This window comes from Mobula hypostoma, chromosome 3 (assembly GCF_963921235.1).
Source record: "Mobula hypostoma chromosome 3, sMobHyp1.1, whole genome shotgun sequence".
Lineage (NCBI taxonomy): Eukaryota > Metazoa > Chordata > Chondrichthyes > Myliobatiformes > Myliobatidae > Mobula > Mobula hypostoma.
In genome coordinates, this window is record NC_086099.1 from 112352369 (window position 1) to 112375313 (window position 22945).

General features: G+C 39.2%; 1 protein-coding gene across 5 annotated transcripts in view; it reads right to left on the minus strand.

Moving 5' to 3' along the window:
- LOC134344194 (ankyrin-2-like) overlaps positions 1 to 22945 on the minus strand; it is a 978678-nt gene that overhangs the window by 438559 nt on the left and 517174 nt on the right. For 4 of the 5 annotated variants that reach the window (XM_063043600.1, XM_063043602.1, XM_063043601.1 and 1 more), the window contains 2 exons: positions 12683 to 12868; positions 10363 to 10386 (listed from right to left, as the gene is read on the minus strand). In XM_063043600.1, the coding sequence (XP_062899670.1) occupies positions 10363 to 10386; positions 12683 to 12868 (210 nt within the window). The remainder of the gene's footprint in view (positions 1 to 10362; positions 10387 to 12682; positions 12869 to 22945) is intronic. The other variant, XM_063043603.1, reaches the window with a different exon arrangement.

Below are 22945 nucleotides of genomic sequence, written 5' to 3' on the forward strand. Positions count from 1 at the left end.
CAGAACTTCCGGGAGAGGTGGGATGTCTGTGTATAGCTGATATTACAGATTCACTGCAGGCTTATTACAGATCACTATGTTAAGATATTACAGTCAAGACACATAGCAAAACATTGAGGTCATGGACAAGTTTCTGAGAGCTGCAGCCTATCACCAGCTGCTGATACATTTTAACACATCTTTCTGAGGCCTGGGCAGGGAGAAGGCAAATGTCTATTACCCCAAAATCAGTACTCTGTATATCCTACCTAATATTACAGTACCCAACAGTTAAAACATACCATTTCATTGAATTACTATCGCATAGCCTGAGGTACTGCAATTAACTGAAGGGACAGTAATTTAAAGAAAATATACAGCCTTGAAGCACTTAAACTCTTTAAGCATTACATGCTAGTCAGGCACATTAGGTCAGTGGTCCCCTACCACTGGGCCGCGGACCAGTGCTGGGCAGCAAAGCATGTGCTATCGGGCCACGAGGAAACGATATGATTTGGTGATATGAGTCAGCGGCACCTTTCCTCATTCCCTGTCATGCCCAATGTTGAATTTGAACGCATGTGAGGTGGTTACACACGCGTCATCCATGTCAGCACGGGAAGGTGATCAACTCCTCGAGCTTGCAAATGACGGCAGGCTGAAAAGTATGTTTGACATAACATCTCTACCGGCATTCTGGATCAAAGTCAAGGCTGAATATCCTGAGATAGCCACGAAAGCACTAAAAACTTTGCTTCCACTTCCAACGTATCTCTGCAATGAATGCAATGAAAACTAAATTGCGGAATAGACTGGACATAAGGAACCCCCTTCGAGTATCGCTATCTCCTGTCACCCCATAATATGACTGTGTTGTTGCAGCGAACCAAGCCCAGGGCTCCCACTGATTCAGCAATTGGTGTGTTGCAATGATTTTATATGTTCATACAGGGAAAATATGCACTGTGTGTTTAATATCCAAACGTTACTTAATATGTTATGATGCTATTGACTTGTAAGTGACTTATATAACCATATAACAATTACAGCATGGAAACAGGCGATCTCCGCCCTTCTAGTCCGTGCCCAACGCTACTCTCACCTAGTCCCACCGACCTGCACTCAGCCCATAACCCTCCACTCCTTTCCTGTCCATATACCTATCCAATTTTTCTTTAAATGATAATATCAAACCTGCCTCTACCACTTCTACTGGAAGTTCGTTCAACACTTACTTCAAGCTAATTGACTTATAATTTATAATTGATAAGTGATAATTGACTCATCACTATATTCATGCAAGGAAAATATGCGCTGTGTGTTTAATATTAAATTCATCAGATAAACCCTTTTAGAAACGAAATTGAGTGTATTAGCCACTTATCACCTGTATTCTGGTCACGATTAACACCCTCCCCCCGAACAGAGTCGCCAAAAGCGATTTGTAGAAAAAAAACAGCACGTACACGCATGCGCCGGTCACACATGTGCACTGGTGCCTGCACAAGGTCATTGTAGTCTCTTTCGGGGTAAACACAACGTATTTGACTGCTACTCTTGTCCGTTGGCAACCCTACCGCCCCCCCGGTCGGCTGGTCCGCAAGAATATTGTCAATATTAAACCAGTCCGCAATGCAAAAAAGGTTGGGGACCCCTGCATTAGATGACAAGAAGAACCCTAGGTATGTGGTACACCACAGGTCAGCATCCAGTAACACAGCACCTAATGACAGGTGGTTTATTCACATTCCCTCCATGTCAGTGGCAGTCTAGTGATGTTCATATTTTTGTATGAATAGCGGCAAAAAAAAGACAGGTCTGCCAAGTGTTAATTGGCATACAAATGGCAGAGTTATGCATGCAGATTCTAAAAGGCCAACGCAACGCAAAAGTAATTTTAGAAATTGTATATCCCAGAGGATCCTGCTGTAGAAACGAATGAGGGGTAAAATGTTACCCTCAAGATGAAGTACACTCACCACATTGTTATGGTATTGGCAAGGTTGAAGAATGATGGGTTGTTTCAATAGAACTGCAGGCCCAGTGAAAGTCACCACTGAGCTTTCTGTGCACTGACTGGAACAATACTATGGGCCTCATAGAATGATTGAACAGAAACAATGTAAACATTATGGTGGCAAAGCTGTGACACCAGTTATCCTGTGGTGCTGATAAAGTGCCTGCTTGTATAAAATTAATTTTAAACACACCTTTAGGTCCTCTTCAATTGTGCTACTTGCAAAATCATCTACAGTCTCCATGCAGAGATTATTGGGTATGATTTGAAAATGAAAGGTTCACTAAATGCAGGAAGGATAGAACACTATGACAATGACAACAGTTTAAATGTTGGCCTTAAAGGGGCAGCAAATCCAGCAAAGTCAGCTTTAGGAATGTAAAAGAATTAACATCTATTCCAAAGAAAAGAAATTTTGACACTGTACTAGATAATCAATAGCTTGAATTGTATGGAATTGTCCTGATTTTCTCACACAGTTTTTAGCTTAGTGGACAGTTAGGGTTGCTTTTCAGATTGGAGGCCTGTGATCAGTAGTGTGCTACAGAGGAAAGTATTGGATTCCCTATTATTTGTTTGAATGGTTTGAATGAGGATGTAAGTCCCATGATAATACATTTATTATCAAAGTATGTATACTATATACAACCTTGAGATTTGTCTCCTTACAGGCAGCCACTAAACAAAGAAACTCAATAGAACCCATTAAAAAAAGAACGTCAAACACCCAATATGCAGAAAAAAACAAATCATGTAAACAATACAAATAAGCAAACAACATTCAGAACTGAAGATGATGAAAGTGAGTCCACAGCCACAAAACCAGTCACATCCAATTCAGGAGCCTGCTAGTTGCAGGCCACAATCTCAGTCCAGTGCAGAAAAGAGTAAACCTCACAGAACAGCAAGACACCCTGACCTTCTCGATCTGGCCTGGCGCTTAAATTGGCCAAACGGCGGGTCATTGCTCACTCTCAGACCCAGGCCCTGCCATTTCCATAGGCTCTCAGACCTGGGACATGTGGCCTCAATTCGGCCCATACCTGACCCTTCCAATTCAGCCCAATGCTTAAATAGGCTTGACTGGGCCCTGTCACCTCGACTGTCTCGCCTCGGTTCTGCCACTTCATAATCTCCTCCAAGCCATTCCAGCAGCCAAATATTGGCTCATTCTCTGCTCTCAGGCCCAGGTCCCACCGCCTTGATTCAGCCCTTACATGCCACTCTGCTCCTGCACCTACGAGACTTCAGTTCAAGATGCAAAACTGCCAGGTTGTACTCCAAAGAGGAAGTTACAGGCTATTCTTTGCAATGATTGCTTTTTTCAAGAAAAGGTGTGACTAATAAAGTAGTTAATAGTTGTTGCTGTACTTCACCAGTGCCATCTAAAACTGGAAGTTTGTGGATAACAACAAAATTGGTATCAAAATGGCAGTGGAGAGTAACAGATTGATGTTCTAAAGTTACAGTAGGATCTTCATGAACTGCTGTGGACCAAGGAGATGGCAAATGGAACTAAACTTAGAAAAGTGCAAGGCAATGCATTTTGGCAAGTTAAATCAGGGAGGACATACATAGCAGGACAGAGAAACCTAGGGAATGCCACTCAAGTGAATGCTTCTGCCAGTGTGCCAGTGACGTTACTGCAAATATGTTTTTCATTGCACATGTACTTGTGCTTGTGGCAATATACGTACATAACTTTGAGATAGTTCCCTGAAAGGGATGACACAGGTTGACAAGGTGGTGAAGATGGAGTATGGCACACTTGCCTTCACCAGTCAGGGCACTGAGTACAAAAACTGGGAACGGATCTTACAGCTGTTGATAAGACTGCTTCTGGAATCTTGTGGGCAGTTCTGGTCACCATTCCATAGAAAGAATGTGATTGAGCGAGAAAGGTTCACAAGGATTTTGCTGGGATTGTAAGGCATGGGTTATCAGGAGAGATTCTTTTCCCTAGAATGACCATTTGGAGCTTCAGAAAATTAGGAGAGACACAGATACACTAGTTAGTCACATTCTTTTTCCTAGTGCAGTGCTGATTAAAATAAACGGATTTTAGGTTTAAATTTAGACAGAAAATTTTACCATTTTAGGTTAGAAGCAAATTTTTCCTACAAAGGGTCATGAGTATTTGAACAAATGGTAAGCTTGGGTATAAATGATGACATTTAAAAGTAATAAATTATTGAGCTAAACACAGAGAAATGGGATTACTCAGATTGGAACATTATCACAGGAAAATGGGATTAATTAGATTGGAATTTTTGTCACAGGGAAATGGGATTATTCAGATTGGAACATTTAATACAAGGAAATGGGATTACTCAGATTGGAATATTATCACAGGGAAATGGGATTATTGAGATTGGAACACTTATCACAGGGAAATGGGATTACTCAGACTGGAATGCTATCACAGGGAATTGGGATTACTCAAATTGGAATGCTATCACAGGGAAATGGGATTACTCAGATTGGAATATTATCACAGGGAAATGGGATTATTGAGATTGGAACACTTATCACAGGGAAATGGGATTACTCAGACTGGAATGCTATCACAGGGAATTGGGATTACTCAAATTGGAACGCTATAACGGGGACATGGGATTACTCAGATTGGAACGTTATCACAGGGAAATGGGATTACTCGCATTGGAACGTTTATCCCAGGGAAATGGGATTACTCAGATTGGAACGTTATCACAGGGAAATGGGATTACTCGCATTGAAACGTTATCACAGGGAAATGGGATTACTCAGATTGGAACATTATCACAGGGAAATGGGATTACTCAGATTGGAACATTATCACAGGGAAATGGGATTACTCGCATTGGAACATTTATCCCAGGGAAATGGGATTACTCAGATTGGAACGTTATCACAGGGAAATGGGATTACTCGCATTGAAACGTTATCACAGGGAAATGGGATTACTCAGATTGGAACATTATCACAGGGAAATGGGATTACTCAGATTGGAACGTTAGCACAGGAAAATGGAATTACTCAGATTGGAATGTTTATCACAGGGAAATGAGATTACTCACATTGGAACGTTATCACAGGGAGATGGGATTACTCAGATTGGAACGTTATCACAGGGAAATGGGATTACTCAGATTGGAACGTTATCACAGGGAAATGGGATTACTCAGATTGGAACGTTATCACAGGGAAATGGGATTACTCAGATTGGAACGTTTATCCCAAGGAAATGGGATTACTCACATTGGAACGTTTATCCCAGGGAAATGGGATTACTCAGATTGGAACGTTATCACAGGGAAATGGGATTACTCAGATTGGAACGTTAGCACAGGGAAATGGGATTACTCACATTGGGACGTTTATCACAGGGAAATGGGATTACTCACATTGGAACGTTATCACAGGGAAATGGGATTACTCAGATTGGAACGTTATCACAGGGAAATGGGATTACTCAGATTGGAACATTATCATAGGGAAATGGGATTACTCAAATTGGAACGTTAGCACAGGGAAATGGGATTACTCAGATTGGAACGTTTATCACAGGGATGAGTTGTGCTTTAGGCCCTGTTTCCACGCTGTCAAATTGTATGACTTTATAGCTTCAAAGCTCTGAGATGTTTGTCTGGAGGTGCTGCTAATTACAAGAACTCCTGTAGAATATTATAAGATCATAAATCCATAAAGCCATAAAATATAGGAGCAGAATGAGGCCATTTGGCCCATCGAGCCTACACCACCATTTCATCATGGCTGATCCAATTGTCCTCTTAGCCCCAACTTCCTGCCTTCTCCTTGTATCCCTTCATACCCTGACCAATCAAGAAACTATCAACTTCTGCCTTTACAGCTGCCTATGGCATAGAATTCCACAGATTACCACTTTCTGGCTAAAAAATTACTCCTCAATTCCGTTCTAAAAAGGACGCCCTTCTATTCTAAGGCTGTGTCCTTTGGTCTTAGACTCTCCCATTATAGGAAACATCCTCTCCACATCCACTCTGTCAAGTCGTTTCACCATTCGATAGGTTTCAATGAGGTCATCCCGCATTCTTCTGAATTCTAGAGAATACAGGCCCAGAGCCATCAAATGTTATTCATTTGACAAGCCATTCAATCTTGGAATCATTTTCATGGACCTCCTTTTGACCCTCTCCAGTTTCAGCACATCCTTTCAACGATAAGGGGACCAAACTGCTCACAACACTCCAAGTGAGGCCTCACCTGTGCATTATAAAGTCTCAACATTACATCCTTGCTCTTATATTCTAGTTCACTTGAAATGAATGCTAACATCACATTTGCCTTCCTCACCACAGACTCAACCTGCAAACTAACCTTTAGGGAATCCTACACAAGGAATCCCAAGTCCCTTTGCAGCTCAGTTTTTTGTATTTTCTCACCATTTAGAAAATAGTAGAAACATAGAAAACCTACAGCACAATACAGGCCCTTCGGCCCACAAAGCTATGTCAAACATGTCCCTATCCATACCGTTACCCATAGCCCTCTATTTTTCTCAGCTCCATATACCTGTCCAGGAGTCTCTTAAAAGACACTATCATATCCGCCTCCACCATCATCGCCGGCACCTCATTCCACGCACTCACCACTCTCTGTGTAAAAAACTTAGTCCTGATATCTCCTCTGTATCTACTTCCAAGAAATTTAAAACTATGCCCTCTCATGCTACCCATTTCAGCCCTGGGAAAAAGCCTCAAACTATCCACACGATCAATGCCTCTCATCATCTTATACACCTCTATCAGGTCACCTCTCATCCTCTGTCACTCCAAGGAAAAAAGGTCAAGTTCACTCAACCTATTCTCATAAGGCACACTCCCCAATCCAGGCAACATCCTTGTAATTCTCCTCTGCAGCCTTTCTATGGTTTCCACATCCTTCCTATAGCGAGGTAACCAGAACTGAGCGCAGTTCTCCAAGTGGGGTCTGCCCAGGGTCCTATATAGCTGCAACATTACCTCTCAGCTCTTAAACTCAATCCCACAATTGATGAAGGTCAATGCACCGTGTGCTTTCTTAACCACAGAGTCAACCTGCGCAGCTGCTTTGAGTGTCCTATGGACTCGGAGCCCAAGATCGCTCTGATCCTCCACACTGCCAAGAGTCTTGCCATTAATGCTATATCTGCCATCATATTTGACCTACCAAAATGATTGACCTCATACTTAACTGCGTTGAACTCCATCTGCCACTTCTCAGCCCAGTTTTGCATCCTATCAGTGTCCTGCTGTAACCTCTGACAGCCCTCCATACTATCCACAACACCTCCAACCTTTGTGTCATCAACAAATTTACTAGCCCAGCCCTCCACTTCTTCAACTAGGTCATTTATATAAATCATGAAGAGCAGGGGTCCCAGAACAGATCCCTGAGGCACACCACTGGTCACCGAATTCCATGCAGAATATGACCTGTCTACAACCACTCTTCGCCTTCTGTGGGCAAGCCAGCTCTGGATCCACAAAGCAATATCCCCTTGGATCCCATGCCTCTTTACCTTCTCAATAAGCCTTGCATGGGGTACCTTGTCAAATGCCTTGTCAACCCTTTCATTTTTTCTACCAAAGTGCATGACCATACAATTCCCAACACTATATTCCATCTGCCATTTCTTTGTCCATTCTCCTAATCTGTCTGTCCTTCTGTAGCCTCCCTACTTCCTGAAAACTACCTACCCCTCCACCTATCCATATCATCTGCAAGCTTTGTAACAAAGCCATCAATTCCATCATCCAAATCATTGACATGTACAGTAAAAAGAATCATTCCCAACACATACCCCTGTAGAACTCCACTCATCTCTGGCAGCCAACCAGAGAAAGCTCCCTTTATTCCCACTCATTCCCTCCTTCCAATCAGCCACTGCTTTATCCATGCTAGAATCTTTCCTGTAATACCATGAGCTCGTAGCTTGTTAAGCAGCCTTGTGTGTGGCAACTTGTAAAAGGCCTTCTGAAAATCCAAGTACACAACATCAACCAAATCTCCTTTGTCTATCCTGCTTGTTATTTCTTCAAAGAACTCCAACAGATTTGCCAGGCAAGATTTTCCCTTGAGGAAACTATGCTGACTACACCCTATTTCATTATGTGCCTCCAAGTAACTTGAGACCTCATCCTTAATAATCGACTCCAACATCTTCCCTCCATTCATTTGCTCGTTAAAATTAAATTTGATTTTCTTCTTCCAAATAATTGTGCCTCACTCTTTTCCTTCAAACAATAAGAGGGCTTTATGGCATTATAATGTGGACTAACTGACCTATAGTTTCTTTTCCTCTGCCTCTCTCCCTCATCGAAGAGTGGAGTGACATTTGCAATTTTCCAGTCTTCTGGAACCATTCCAGAATCAGTTGATTTTTGAAAGATCATTAATAATGCCTCCACAATCTCTTCAACCACCTCTTTCAGAACCCTGGTCCAGCTGACTTATCTACTTTCAGACCTTTCTGCTTCCTAAGAACCTTCCCTCTCGGAATGGACCCCTGACACCTGGATTTTACACTACACTGCTAGTGTCTTCCAAGGTAAAGAAAGGAATGTCTTCCATCAGGTCCATATTTTCATGACATCGACTACACGGATACATTTACTGCCCTTTTCCACTGCTGATCTAAACTATTCTATCGTGTGATGCTGTAATTGTCAGACTTCACAGTTCAATTCTGGTACAGTCTGTAAGGAGTCTGTACATCCTCCCCGCAAAAGCGCAGATATCCTCCAGGTGTTCTGGTTTCCTCCCACTTTGCTGTTAGAAGATTAATCTGTCGTTGTAAATTGTCCTGTGGTTAGTCTAAGGATAAATCAGGGGTTGCTAGGTGGTGCGACTCTTTGGGCCGGAAGGACCTGACCACACTGCATCTCTAAATAAATAAATAAATAAATGCCATATTATGGAGGCATACATTGTAATGAAGGAAAAGAGAGAGCACAATTATTTAGAAGAAGAACGGTAATGTTGCAGCTATATAGGACCCTGGTCAGGCCCCACTAGGAGTACTGCGCTCAGTTCTGGTCGCCTCACTACAGGAAGGATGTGGAAACCATAGAAAGGGTGCAGAGGAGGTTTACAAGGATGTTGCCTGGATTGGGGAGCATGCCTTATGAGAATAGATTGAGTGAACACGAGGAAGTCTGCAGATGCTGGAAATTCAAGCAACACACATACAAATTGCTGGTGAATGCAGCAGGCCAGGCAGCATCTATAGGAAGATGTACAGTCGACGTTTCGGGCCGAGACCCTTCGTCAGGACTCCAGGTTGAGTGAACTTGGTCTTTTCTCCTTGGAGCGATGGAGGATGAGAGGTGACCTGCTAGAGATCTATAAGATGATGAGAGGCACTGATCGTGTGGATAGTCAGAGGCTTTTTCCCAGGGTTGAAATGGCTAACACGAGAGGGCCCAGCTTTAAGGTGCTTGGAAGCAGGTACAGAGGAGATGTCAGGGGTAAGTTTTTTACACAGAGAGTGGTGAGTGCGTGGAATGGGCTGCTGGTGATGGTGGTTAAGGCAGATAAGATAGGGTCTTTTAAGAGACTGCTGGATAGGTACATGGAGCTTAGAAAAATAGAGGGCTATGGGTAACCCTAGGTAATTTCTATGGTAAGGACATGTTCAGCACAGCTTTGTAGGCCGAAGGGTCAGTTTTGTGCTGTAGGTTTTCTATGTTTCTATGTTCTAAGAAAATCAAATTTAATTTTCATGAGAAAATGCATGGAGGAGAATTAAATGCAGGAGAGTTGCACAGGACTGCAAAACAACACAAAAGCTGAATTATGGATTCTTGTCAAAATCAGAAATACAAAATAATATAAGAAAATGCCAAGAAATGCAATAGAAATACAATAATATAGTCTTAGCCATCTTGAAACTCATTGATATTCCCATGGCCAGCTAATGTATATACTTAACTGCCCTAGAGGTATATCTAAAAATAATCTACTCATTTTAAACTGGATTCATAAGGAAAAAGATGCCCTCTGTAGTGCATCAATATTTAACGCAAGTAAATTTACACATTATACATGGACACACACCCACTAAAAAGAACCACTTTAAATGTAATTTTTGTATACATATTTTCAGGGTGATTTTTTATTGGTAACTTTAATTATAACTGCAATTTAACGCCTTCTCCTATTATATTATTAATGAAATTAATATAACATCATCTTAAATTTTATTTAATTTACAAGGAGTATAATAAAACCAGATTTCATGGAAATGAATGTAAACGTCATGATTGCCAGCATAATAAACCAAGCAGTTATACAGTAATATAAATCTTATAGGAGAACTTTAGGATATAAATGAGAACATTTGAAGGAGTCTAGACAAATACCTCTGTGGTTCTATTCACCATCATCTGGAACAGCATTAAAAAGAAACAGAAACATTGTCATGAAAAAGGAAGAAAAATTAAAATTTTAAGCCGGAAAGAAACTCCAAAACAAAGAACTATCTATCGATGAAGACATAAAGGATCCTTCTGAATAGAAAGCAGCAGAGTTAATACATTGTAACTGAACATAAAGCACTGTATAATTATGCATAATCCATATGTGAAGGCTGTTAAAAGCAGCATACACCAAAAGCTTGAAATATGTCCTAAGGTCACAGAAGATGTGATGGCAAATGTATAGCATAGCAAGGAGTTCTCTTTGATTTTAAATTACTTCACAAGAACATAATACAATTACATCCTCCACCAAACATTTAGAATTGCCTTTTAAAATTAATGGATCAACTTTTTAAGAGAGGTGCTGATAAAACTCAGTATCAAAACTATATCAATTATTTGATGGTAAAATACACAAGCTAGAATCAGAGCCCTGAGGCCTGATCTCCATCTGCAGAAACATCAATTTTATTCTTATTCCTGTCTTTCTTTTCAATAGGAACAAGAAGGCATGTTGCAGAGCAGCAATTACTAGATGTTAATTTTAATTATGAGTTTAAAATTAGAGAGTGATTGATAGTTCAGGCAGGAGAATTAGGCAGAAAACATTCTGCCAAATCAATTATTCATAAACTCCTCAATTCATAACTGAATCCACTTTTAATTTTTATATAATATTAATAAGTACTTTATTGATCCCATAATTTGCAGTGTGCAGACTTAATTCATAATAAAGTACAGAATAACATACACAATAATTTACCAATGTAAAATAATCTACAATAATAATTTACAAAATAATAAAATAGGGACTATTGCACTGTGATATGTGTTCTCCTGTCACATGGAGATGAACTGTTGTATATACTTATTGCAAATGGTAGGAAAGATTTTCTGTTACAGTCCTTGTGACAGTGGAGCTGAATGAGTCTGCTCAAAAGAGTGCTCAGCTGTTTATTCAGTAGGTCATGGAGAGGATGTTCTAGGTTATACAATATTATTTCCCTTAACAATTATTCACTTGGGTCCCTGCAATGGAATGCGTATCTTTTGGAGCTGTACGTAATAAATCTGAATTTTTCTGAGATGTACTGTATCTAGATCTCCCAATCTCATAACAAATTCACAGAACCTTTAGTGAATTAACATAAATAAACCTTATATACAATATCAGCTCTCAGTGGGGCTGCACTGAGTTGCAATATAAGAACTCAGAAGCTGGGACTGCCATATGAAGAGAGATTAAGCTAGTATGAACCAGGATTTAGTGAACTAATTGAAACTTACAAAATTCTGACAAGGCTAGACGAATTGAGTGTTTCTCTGGCTGGGGCCACAATTATTAGGCAAGAAATTTGTTAAAAAGATGAGGAGAAATGTTTGCATTCAGAAAGTGGTGAACCTTTGAAATTCAGCACTACAGAACATTATGGAAGCCAAGTTGCTGACTATTTTAAAAATAAGTTTCTAGATGCAAAATGCATCAATAAGTATGGGAAGACAGCAGGAACAGCATTAAGATAACTGATCAGAAACAATTGCGCTGAATGATGGTGCAGGTTTGAAGGCTGAATTGAGTGGACAGATACAAACGTACAACTATAATATTAACTTTGTTTCTCCCTCTATGAATGCTGCCTGTTTACATGACTATTTACATGTTTTTTCAGTTTTATTTCATATTTCCATCATCCATAATAGTTTGTTTTGAACCAACCTTTACCATGCCTAGGATGAGTCTTCAAACGACCCCAAGTATGTCCAAATTAAACCCAATTTATTTTGACAAATCATAAACACATGAGATTCTCTACACGTTGGAAATCCAGAACATTCACAAAATGCTGGAGGAATTCAGAGCGTCAGTCAGTGTTTCAGGAAAAAAAAACTTCCTTCATGAATGATGAATGGTATCCATCATTCTGTGTATGTCTGCAGAATCTCTACTGTCGACTGCAACAACCATTTAGAAATGGAAAATACATTGTTTAATTGTGAGCATAGGGGAGATCAGTAAAATAAGTTGTTATACACATTCAGTTGAATATGTATATATGGAGCACAGATTATATCCTGAATAGCTTTTAATACTCTATATATGGAGCACAGAATATATCCCTAATTGATTATAAGCAAAATATATCAGAATAAATACACTACTATGAAATGAAGAAACTGTCCACTGAGTTAAAACACACACAATCTTATTAATATGGTGATGCTTATTCAGCATTCTCTTTCTAATTAGGGTAAGGAGTCTCACCTTTGACTGTACATCAGCATTGTGGTCATTCTGTAACAGCAAAGCAGCAGATTTGGTATCATCTTTCCTTGCAGCAATATGTAGGGCTGGTAAGCGCACCTTTCCTTTGGTGTCATTTTCAAGTAAGATAGCAACAACTTGGTTGTGGCCCTGTTGCAGTGCAACCGCCAGGGGAGTGAACCCATCCTGACAACACAAAAACAAGAATTTCAGTGAAACAAAACAGAAGTTAATATTACGCTGAGCTGTAAATTTAAAGGCAAATGCAAGGCAAGGTCAGTAATCCCACCACAGAACCACAAGAGCTTGATTCAGCATTTATGGGTGGAATTGAGGAATAAGAAGGGTAAGACCACATTAATGGAGCTATATTATAGACCACCCAACAGTCCGCGGGATTCAGAGGAACAAATTTGTAGAGAGATCGCAGACTTACAGGAAACAGTTGTGATAATAGGTGATTTTAACTTTCCATACATTGACTACGACTCCCATAATGTAAGAGGGTTGGATGGGAAAGAGTTTGTAAGGAAAGTTTCCTTAATCAGTCAATGAAGTCCCAAGTAGGGTGAGTGCAATACTGAAATGCTAGATCTCCTATTAGGGAATGAGACAGGGTAGTTGACAGACGTTTGTGTGGGCAACACTTTGCATCTAGTGATCATAACGCCATTAGTATCAAGGTAATTATGGAAAAGGATAGGTCTGGTCCTTGGGTTGAGATTCTAAATTGGAGAAAGGCTAATTTTGATAGTATCAGAAAGGATCTGGCAAGTAGGATTTGGATAGAACCATAGAACACCACAGCACAGAAAACAGGCCATTTGGCCCTTCTAGTCTGTGCAGAAAATTTATTCTGCCAGTCCCATTGACCCGCACCCAGTCCATAACCCTCCAGACCTCTCCTATCCATGTATCTATCCAATTTGTTCTTAAAACTTAAGAGTGACCTCGCATTTACCATGTCAGATGGCAGCTCGTTCCACACTCCCACCACTCTCTGAGTGAAGAAGTTCCCCAATCCTTTCCCTTTTCACCCTAAAGCCATGTCCTTTCGTATTTATCTCTAGTAATCTAAGTGGAAAGAGCCTACTCGCATTTACTCTGTCTATACCCTTCACAATTTTGTAAACCTCTATCAAATCTCCCATCATTCTTCTACGCTCCAAGGAATAAAGTCCTAACCTGTTCAATCTTTCCCTGTAACTCAACACCTGAAGACCCAGCAACATTCTAGTAAATCTTCTCTGCACTCTTTCAATCTTACTGATATCCTTCCTATAGTTAGGTGATCAGAACTGCACACAATACTCCAAATTTGGCCTCACCAATGTCTTATACAACCTTCCCATAACATCCCAACTCCAATACTCAATACTTTGATTTATGAATGCCAGGATGCCAAAAGCCTTCTTTACCACCCTGTCCACCTGTGATGCCACTTTCAGGGAATTATGTATCTGAACTCCCAGATCCCTTTGATCCTCCGCAATCCTCAGTGCCCTACCATTTACTGTGTATGTCCTACCTTGATTTGTCCTTTCAAAATGCAACACCTCACACTTGTCTGCATTAAATTCCATCTGCCATTTTCTAGCCCATTTTTCCAGCTGGTCCAGATCCCTCTGCAAGTTTTGAAAGCCTTCCTTGCTGTCCACAACACCTCCAATCTTAGTATCATCAACAAACTTGCTGATCCAATTTTCCACATTTTCATCCAGATCATTGATATAGACAACAAACAACAATGGTCCCAGCATAGATCCTTGAGGCACACCCCTAGTCACAAGCCTCCAGTCTGATAAGCAATCATCCACTACCACTCTCTGTCTTCTCCCACACAGCCAATTTCGAATCCAGTTTACAACCTCTCCATGAATACCTAGCGTCTGAACCTTCTGAACTAACCTCCCATGTGGGACCTTGTCAAAGGCCTTACTAAAGTCCATGTAGACAACAGCCACAGCCTTTCTCTCATCTACTTTCTTTGTAACCTCCTCAAAAAACTCTACAAGATTCGTTAAACACTATCTACCACGCACAAAGCCATGCTGACTATCCTTAATCAGCCCTTGGCTGTCCAAATACTTGTATATCCAATCTCTCAGAGCACCTTCCAATAATTTACCTGTTAATGATTTTAGGCTCACCGGTCTGGTTTACTTTTAGAGCCTTTTTTAAACAACGGAACAACACGAGCCACCCTCCAGTCCTCCGGCACCACACCGGTGGCTAAGGACATTGTAGATATTTCTGCCAGGGCCCCTGAAATTTCTACACTAGTCTCTCTCAACATCTGAGGAAATATCCTGTCAGGCCTGGGGGATTTATCGACCTTTATTCGCTGTAAGGCAGCAAGCACCTCCTCTTTAATCTCTATATGTTCCATGATACTACTGCTTGTTTCCTTTCCTTCCATATACACTCTGCCAGTTTCCTGAATAAATACCGATGAAAAAAAAACTGTTTAAGATCTCCCCCATCTCCCGAGGCTCCACACATAGACAACCACTCTGATCTTCTAGGGGACCAATTTTGTCCCTTACTATCTTTTTACTCTTAATATACTTGTAGAAACCCTTTGGGTTTACCTTCACATTATCTGCCAAAGCAACCTCATTTCTTCTTTTTGCCTTCCTGATTTTCTTACATTTTCTACACTCTTCAAGTACCTCATTTGTTCCTAGTTGCCTATACCTGCTATACACCTCTCTCTTTTTCTTAACCAGATTGCCAATATCCCTTGAAAACCAAGGTTCCCTATACCTGTTAACTTTGCCTTTAATCCTGGCAGGAACATGCAAACTCTGCACTCGCAAAATTTCACCTTTGAAGGCCTTCCACTTACTGAACACATTCTTACCAGAAAACAACTTATCCCAATCCACTCTTCCTAGATCTTTTCTCATCTCCACAAAATTGGCCTTTCTCCAATTTAGGACCTCAAATCGAGGACTAGATCTTTCTTTATCCATAATTAACTTGAAACTAATGACATTTTGGTCACTGGACCCAAAATGTTTGCCTACACATACTTCTGACACCTGACCTGTCTGGTTCCCCAATAGGAGATCAAGTGTTGCATCCTCTCTCGTTGGTACCTATATATATTGATTTAGAAAACTTTCCTGAACACATTTGACAAACTCCAAGCCATCCAGCTCTTTCACAGTGTGGGAGTCCCAGTCAATATGTGGAAGGTTAAAATTCCATACTATTACAACTTTCTGTTTCTTACATCAGTCTGCTATCTCTCTACAGATTTGCTCCTCCAATTCTCTCTGACTATAGGGTGGTCTATAATACAACCCTATTAGTGTGGTCGCACCTTTCCCGTTCCTCAGCTCCACCCATATGGCCTCTGTAGACAAGCCCTCCAGGGCTGTGATATTTTCCCTGACTAGTAATACCCCTCCCCCTCTGTCACGTCTGAAACAACGAAACCCCAGACATTAAGCTGCCAGTCCTGCCCTTCCTGCAACCAAGTCTCAGTAATAGCAATAATGTCGTAATCCCATGTGCCAATCCATTCCCTGAGCTCATCAGCCTCACCTACAATACTCCTTGCATTGAAATAGATGCACCTGAGAACATTTCTATCTCGTACAAACCTTTGATTTCTGTCTATACTTGCAGTTCGCACATGACCTTTATCCTCCTCCACCTCACTATCTGCTCTAACATTCTAGTTCCCCTCCCCCTGCAAATCTAGTTTAAACCCCCCGGAGCAGCACCAGCAAACCGTCCTGCAAGGATGTTAGTCCCCCTCCAGTTCAGGTGCAAACGGTCCCTTCAGAACAGGTCCCACCTTCCCTGGAACAAAGCCCAATTGTCCAGAAACATGAAGCCCTCCCTCCTGCACCAACTCCTTAGCCACGTATTTAGCTGCATTATCTTTCTATTTCTAGCCTCATTAGCACGTGGCACGGGTAGCAATCCTGAGATTGCAATCCTGGAGGTTCTGTCCTTCAACCTTGCACCTAACTCCCTAAACTCTCTTTGCAGGACCTCCTCCTTCTTCCTATCCACGTCATTGGTCCCTACATGGACCATGACATCTGGCTGCTCACCCTCCCTCTTGAGAATACTGAGGGGGACTTCCGGTAGCGCTCATGGAGTGAAGTCGCGTTCTTGACTCACTCCATTACCTCTGAGTTTTTTTTCTCTATGGTCAGCTATACTTTAATTAACCATTAAGGCATCAACTCTTACAATATTTTGAATTAAACTGAATTCTCCGACAACTGGATGGAACTTAGATCTGCTATGTCTAAGAACGGGAAAAACGGCAAGGATGGTAAACCTCCGGTTAAACCGAAAGGTACGGATCTCCCCCCGACTGAATCACCGGTGATTTTGAAAGCTATATCGGAGTTAATTCAGAGGGAAATTTCAACCTCTGTTAGGGAGATGATTCGTACGGAAATTGCAGACTCTGTTAAAGACCTGATTCATACGGAAATCTCAATTAATCTCCAGAAAATTGCCGATTCAATTGATAAGATGCAAACATTTATTGTGGAACATCAGTCGGCTATATCTGATCTTCAAAAATTCGCGCAACAAAGTGAGCTTAAGATGGGGAAAATCGAAGAAACAATTAATGTAATGAAGAAGAAACTTGACTTTCTGACTTTTAAAAACTCTGACTTGGAATCTAGAATGCGACGGCAGAATTTACGAATGATTGGGGTGCGTGAAGCTGTGGAATCTAACAACCCCATGAAGTATTTTTCTCAACTTTTAAAAGATGCATTCCCTACTGTATTTCCTGACCAACCACCGCTACTGGATCGTGTTCACAGAATCCCATCATACTCGTCTAGGTCAGATAGACCTAGGCATGTTATCTTACGTTTTCATTACTTTCAAGACAAGGAGAGACTGTTTCGATTCGCTCGATCTAAAGGTTTCATTGATTTTTCGGATCTTAGGTTCCGATTTGTGGAAGATTTCAGTAAACCAATCTGGGACCAACGGGTTCGCTACAGATCTGTGATGTCGGAATTCTATAAGATGGATTTAAGACCAGCGTTGCTGTACCCTGCACGTCTAAGGATTCGTATGTCAGATGGAGTCCTTCGTTTTTTTGATTCTCCATCGGATGCCCAGAGTTATCTGGATCAACTTTCACCTTCAACATCTTAATTGCTATTTTTTTTAATTATCTCTGTTGATCGGAGGCTGTGAATTGGTTGGTTTTAACTTTTTCGTGCCCTATTTGGGCAGAAAAGTTTATTTTTGATTTCTTAATATGGTTGCTAAACTTTCTTTTCAACTGCGTCATTTCTTTCTTTTCCCAGGGGATTCTGGGTGGTTACTTCCTTTTTGTCATCTTACGTATTTCCTGTGTGGCCTTAAATTTTGTAGTTTTTTTAAATTTTATTCTGTTTTGCTTTTTATAACCACTTTATGTCAATAATCTTATTTTTTCTTGTTGTTGTGTTTATTCATGGGTTTGGGGTTTATTGTGTTTTTTTTTAATACATATTTTCTGGCTTTTGTTCTGTTGTGTGTGTATTTTAATTGAGTTACCTTTTTTTTACTTTTTTACTGTTTTACAATTAGCTGATCTTTTTCATATTTATACCTTTTTTTTTAGGGAGCGTATACCGGAAGTCATGGGGGTAGTTTTAGCGCTTGCTTCTTTCGGGCGGGTCTGCTTTAGATTTTGCCTTGGGGTCTTGGGGCAGAGGGTGGTGGGAGGGGCTTCACGTTTTAGTTTTTTTCTCTTTGGGCTATATACATTATTGAAGTACTGGTTGCGTCCTTTTTCCCGGTATCTTTCGTATGTTCTGTTTCCTCTCCGGGTTTGTGGGTCGAGCCTATCGTCAATCCTCCTTGTTGTGAGTTGACTTTAGGATTTATGGAGTCTATTATTAATTTTGTCTCCTGGAATACTAACGGTCTTAATCATCCTATTAAAAGGAAAAAAGTTTTTAAAGTGTTCCGGAGACTTAAAGCACAAATTTTATTTTTACAAGAGACCCATGTACGGAGGGGGGACAGACTACGTTTTTTTAAATTCTGGAAGGAACAACAATTTCATTCGAACTCCAATGCTAAGATTCGAGGCGTCTCTATTTTTATAGATTCCTCAGTTACTTTTATACAACAGGATATTATTTCTGATCCGAATGGTAGATTTTTATTGGTTAGTGGTTTACTATTTAATAAAAAAGTAGTTTTGGTTAATGTTTATGCTCCTAATATGGATTGTCCGGAATTTTATAAATCATTGTTTAATCAGTTTCCGAATTTGAACGAGTTTTCATTGATCTGGGGCGGAGATCTTAATACCTGTTTGTCTCCAGCTTCGGACCGTTCGGCTCCTTTACGGACCTTACCTAATAAATCTGCAAATTTGATTAATTTTTTCCTTTCTGATTCTGGGTCGACGGATATTTGGCGTTTTCTGCATCCTCAGGAAAAAGATTTTTCCTTCTTTTCACATGTTCATCATTCCTATTCAAGAATTGATTATTTTTTTATTGATTCTCATCTTATTCCTTCAGTGATTAAATGTGATTATGATTCTATAACCATTTCGGATCATGCTCCACTTAAGCTTTCTATTAAAATTATGGCCAATATACCAAATAATAGACAATGGCGTTTTAATTCGTTGTTGCTTCAGGACTCGGACTTTGTTAACTTTATGAATGAACAGATTGAGCTTTTTTTTACAATTAACCATACAGAGGATATTTCGGTTAACACTCTTTGGGACACTTTTAAAGCCTATATTCGGGGTCAGATTATTTCGTATTCTGCTGCTTTGAGGAAGAAACAGAAGCAGGAGGAGATGGCAATTGTGGACAAGATTAAAGAAATTGATAAGAAATATGTTATGGCTCCTTCTGAGGAGTTATACAAACAAAGAACTGAACTTCAAATGGAACACAGTTTACTACTCTCGTCCTCGATTGTAAACCAATTAAAGAAAACAAGAAGTGACTTTTATGTTCACAGTGACAAAATTGGCAAGCTGCTGGCTAATCAATTGAAATCTAATTATGTTAAATCTCAAATCAATCAGATTTATAACCAAAATGATCGATTGATACTGGATCATGTGGGGATTAATCAAACCTTTTGTGATTTTTATTCTTCTTTATATCAATCAGAGTCTCCTCGAGATTCTAAATATATGAATGATTTTTTAGATAAGTTAGACTTCCCTCAGATTTCACAGGATATGTCTTCTTTATTAGATACTTCCATTACAATGGATGAGATTAAGAATGTTATTTTTTCTATGAATCTGGGGAAAGCTCCTGGCCCGGATGGGTTTACCGTTGAATTTTATAAATGTTTTGCTTCTTTATTGATTCCTTGGCTCTGTAGGGTTTTTGAGGCTTCTCTGAAACTTGGTAAACTTCCTGAATCTTTTAATAGAGCATCAATTTCTCTAATACTAAAGAAGGATAAAGACCCTGCTCAATGTGCATCTTATAGACCAATATCTTTATTAAATGTTGATTCTAAAGTTTTTTCTAAGTTATTAGCAAATAGACTAGAAAAAGTACTTCCTTCTATTATTTCGGAAGACCAAACGGGTTTTATTAAAGGTCGTTACTCTTTTTATAATATTCGTACATTGTGAAATATCGTTTATACTCCCTCACAAAATGTTCCTGAGTGTGTTATTTCTTTAGATGCCGAGAAAGCTTTTGATAGAGTAGAATGGCCTTATTTATTTAAGGTGCTTGAAATGTTTAATTTTAGCTTGAAATTTATATCCTGGATTAAACTGTTATATCATTCCCCTGTAGCCTCGGTTCGTACTAACTCTTTAAACTCACCTTTTTTTCCTCTCTTTCGAGGTACTCGACAAGGCTGTCCTCTTAGTCCCCTATTATTTGATATTGCATTAGAACCTCTTGCAATTGCTATTCGAGAATCTTCAAATATTACTGGGATAACTCGGGGATTAAAGTCCCATAAATTATCACTCTATGCTGATGATTTACTTTTATATATTTCTAATCCTGAGAAATCCATTCCTGCTGTTTTAGAGTTATTAGCACAATTTGGTTTTTTTTCAGGTTATAAATTAAATCTTAGTAAGAGTGAACTTTTTCCGATTAATAAACATCTTCCCTTATATTATAAATTTCCATTTAAATTGATTAATAATTATTTTTCATATCTTGAGATTAAAATTACTTGTAAATACAAAGATTTATTTAAGACTAACTTTTTACCATTAATAGACCATATTACTCAACTTTCATCTAAATGGTTTCCCTTATATTTAACTTTGATTGGTCGTATTAATGCAGTTAAGATGTTTTTTTTGCCAAAATTTTTATATGTGTTTCAGGCATTACCAATTTTCGTTCCAAAATCTTTCTTTGATAAAGTTGACTCTAAAATTTCTTCATTTATTTGGCAGAATAAGAATCTGAGACTGGGTAAAATACATTTACAGAAAGTTAAGAGAGATGGAGGTTTAGCATTACCTAACTTTAGATTCTATTATTGGGCTATTAATATTCGACATATGAAATTTTGGTTACTTGATCAGGACATACTATCTATTCCTAAATGGGTAGCATTGGAACTACAATCTGTTCAGGGTTATACACTTGGCTCTATTTTAGGCTCCTCTCTCCCTTTTGATTTGAAACGCCTTAAGCAGGTCTCTAACCCGATAGTTAAATATGCTTTGCGCATTTGGTTTCAATTCAGAAAATTTTTTGATCTTAATCAATTCGGGTTAGCGATTCCTATTTTAGGTAACATATTTTTTCCTCCCTCTTTTACGGATCGCGCCTTTCAAACTTGGAAGACTAAGGGTATTTTACGGTTTTTGGATTTATTTTTAGATGGTTCCCTTATGTCTTTTGAACAATTATCTAATAAATATAACTTATCAAGAATACATTTTTTTAGATATTTACAAGTTAGAAATTTCCTAAGTACTATACTTTCTTCCTTTCCAATGCTTCCTCCTACATATATTTTAGATTCGATAATTAACCTCAATCCATGTCAGAAAGGTGCATCGGCTATGATTTATAATATTATTATGAAACTTAGGAAAGCTCCATTTGATAAGATTAGGGTAGATTGGGAACAGGAATTGGGGCTTACCATTTCTGTGGATGATTGGGGGCAGATTTTACAATTAGTTAATACTTCCTCTATTTGTGCTAAACATTCCCTAATTCAATTTAAAGTGGTTCATAGAGCACATATGTCCAAAGATAAGTTAGCGTGTTTTTACTCGCATATTAATCCTTTCTGTGATAGATGTTCGGGGCAGATAGCCTCTTTAACTCATATGTTTTGGTCTTGCCCTACTTTGGAAACTTTTTGGAGAGATATTTTTAATATTATTTCTAAGGTATTAAATATAGATATCTCTCCTCACCCTATTACTGCTATCTTTGGACTACCTAAAATTTCTAGTAATCTTTCCCCTTCAGCCCGTAGAATGATTGCATTTCTTACTTTAATGGCGAAAAGATGTATTTTACAACATTGGAAAGAGCTTAATGCTCCAACTACCTTTTTTTGGTTTTCTCAGACGATTTTATGTTTGAATTTGGAGAAAATTAGAAGTAACCTTTATGATTCTTCATTTAAATTTGAACAGATTTGGGGACCTTTTATTCGATATTTTCATTTAATGTAATATTTACCCTTCTTGTTTTTTTTTCACTGTTTTTAATGGAGGTCGGGATTGAGGACGTGATTTTAAGTTTAACTCTGTTTGGTTTCAAGTTAGCCCATTGCTTTGCTTTGCTTTTAGTTAGTTGTACGGTGGGTTTTTTTTGGGGTTTTTTTTTTCTTTATTTTCCATTGATATATATAAAATTTAGTATACTATTATGTTATCTTGGTTTCTTATGTTTAAATTACATTGTTTGTAGTATTTTTTTTGGTATTGATACCTTTTGGAATTTTATTATACTTTAACATTGTATTAATGTTTATATGGCTTACCTTTTTTGTATACTTATTCAATAAAAAGATTTAAAAAGAAAGAAAGAGAATACTGAGAACTCGATCTGCAATACTACGGTCCCTGGCACTAAGGAGACAACAGTCCATCCGGGATTCTTGATCTCTCCCACAGAATCTCTTATCTGTCCCCCTAACTATCGAATCCCCTATCACTACTGCTCTCCTCTTTTCCCTCCTTCCCTTCTGAGCTGAGGGTCCATTCTCAGTGCCAGAGACACGACCACTGCAACTTGTCCCTGGTAGGTCGTCTCCACCAACAATATCCAAAATGGTATACTTATTATTGAT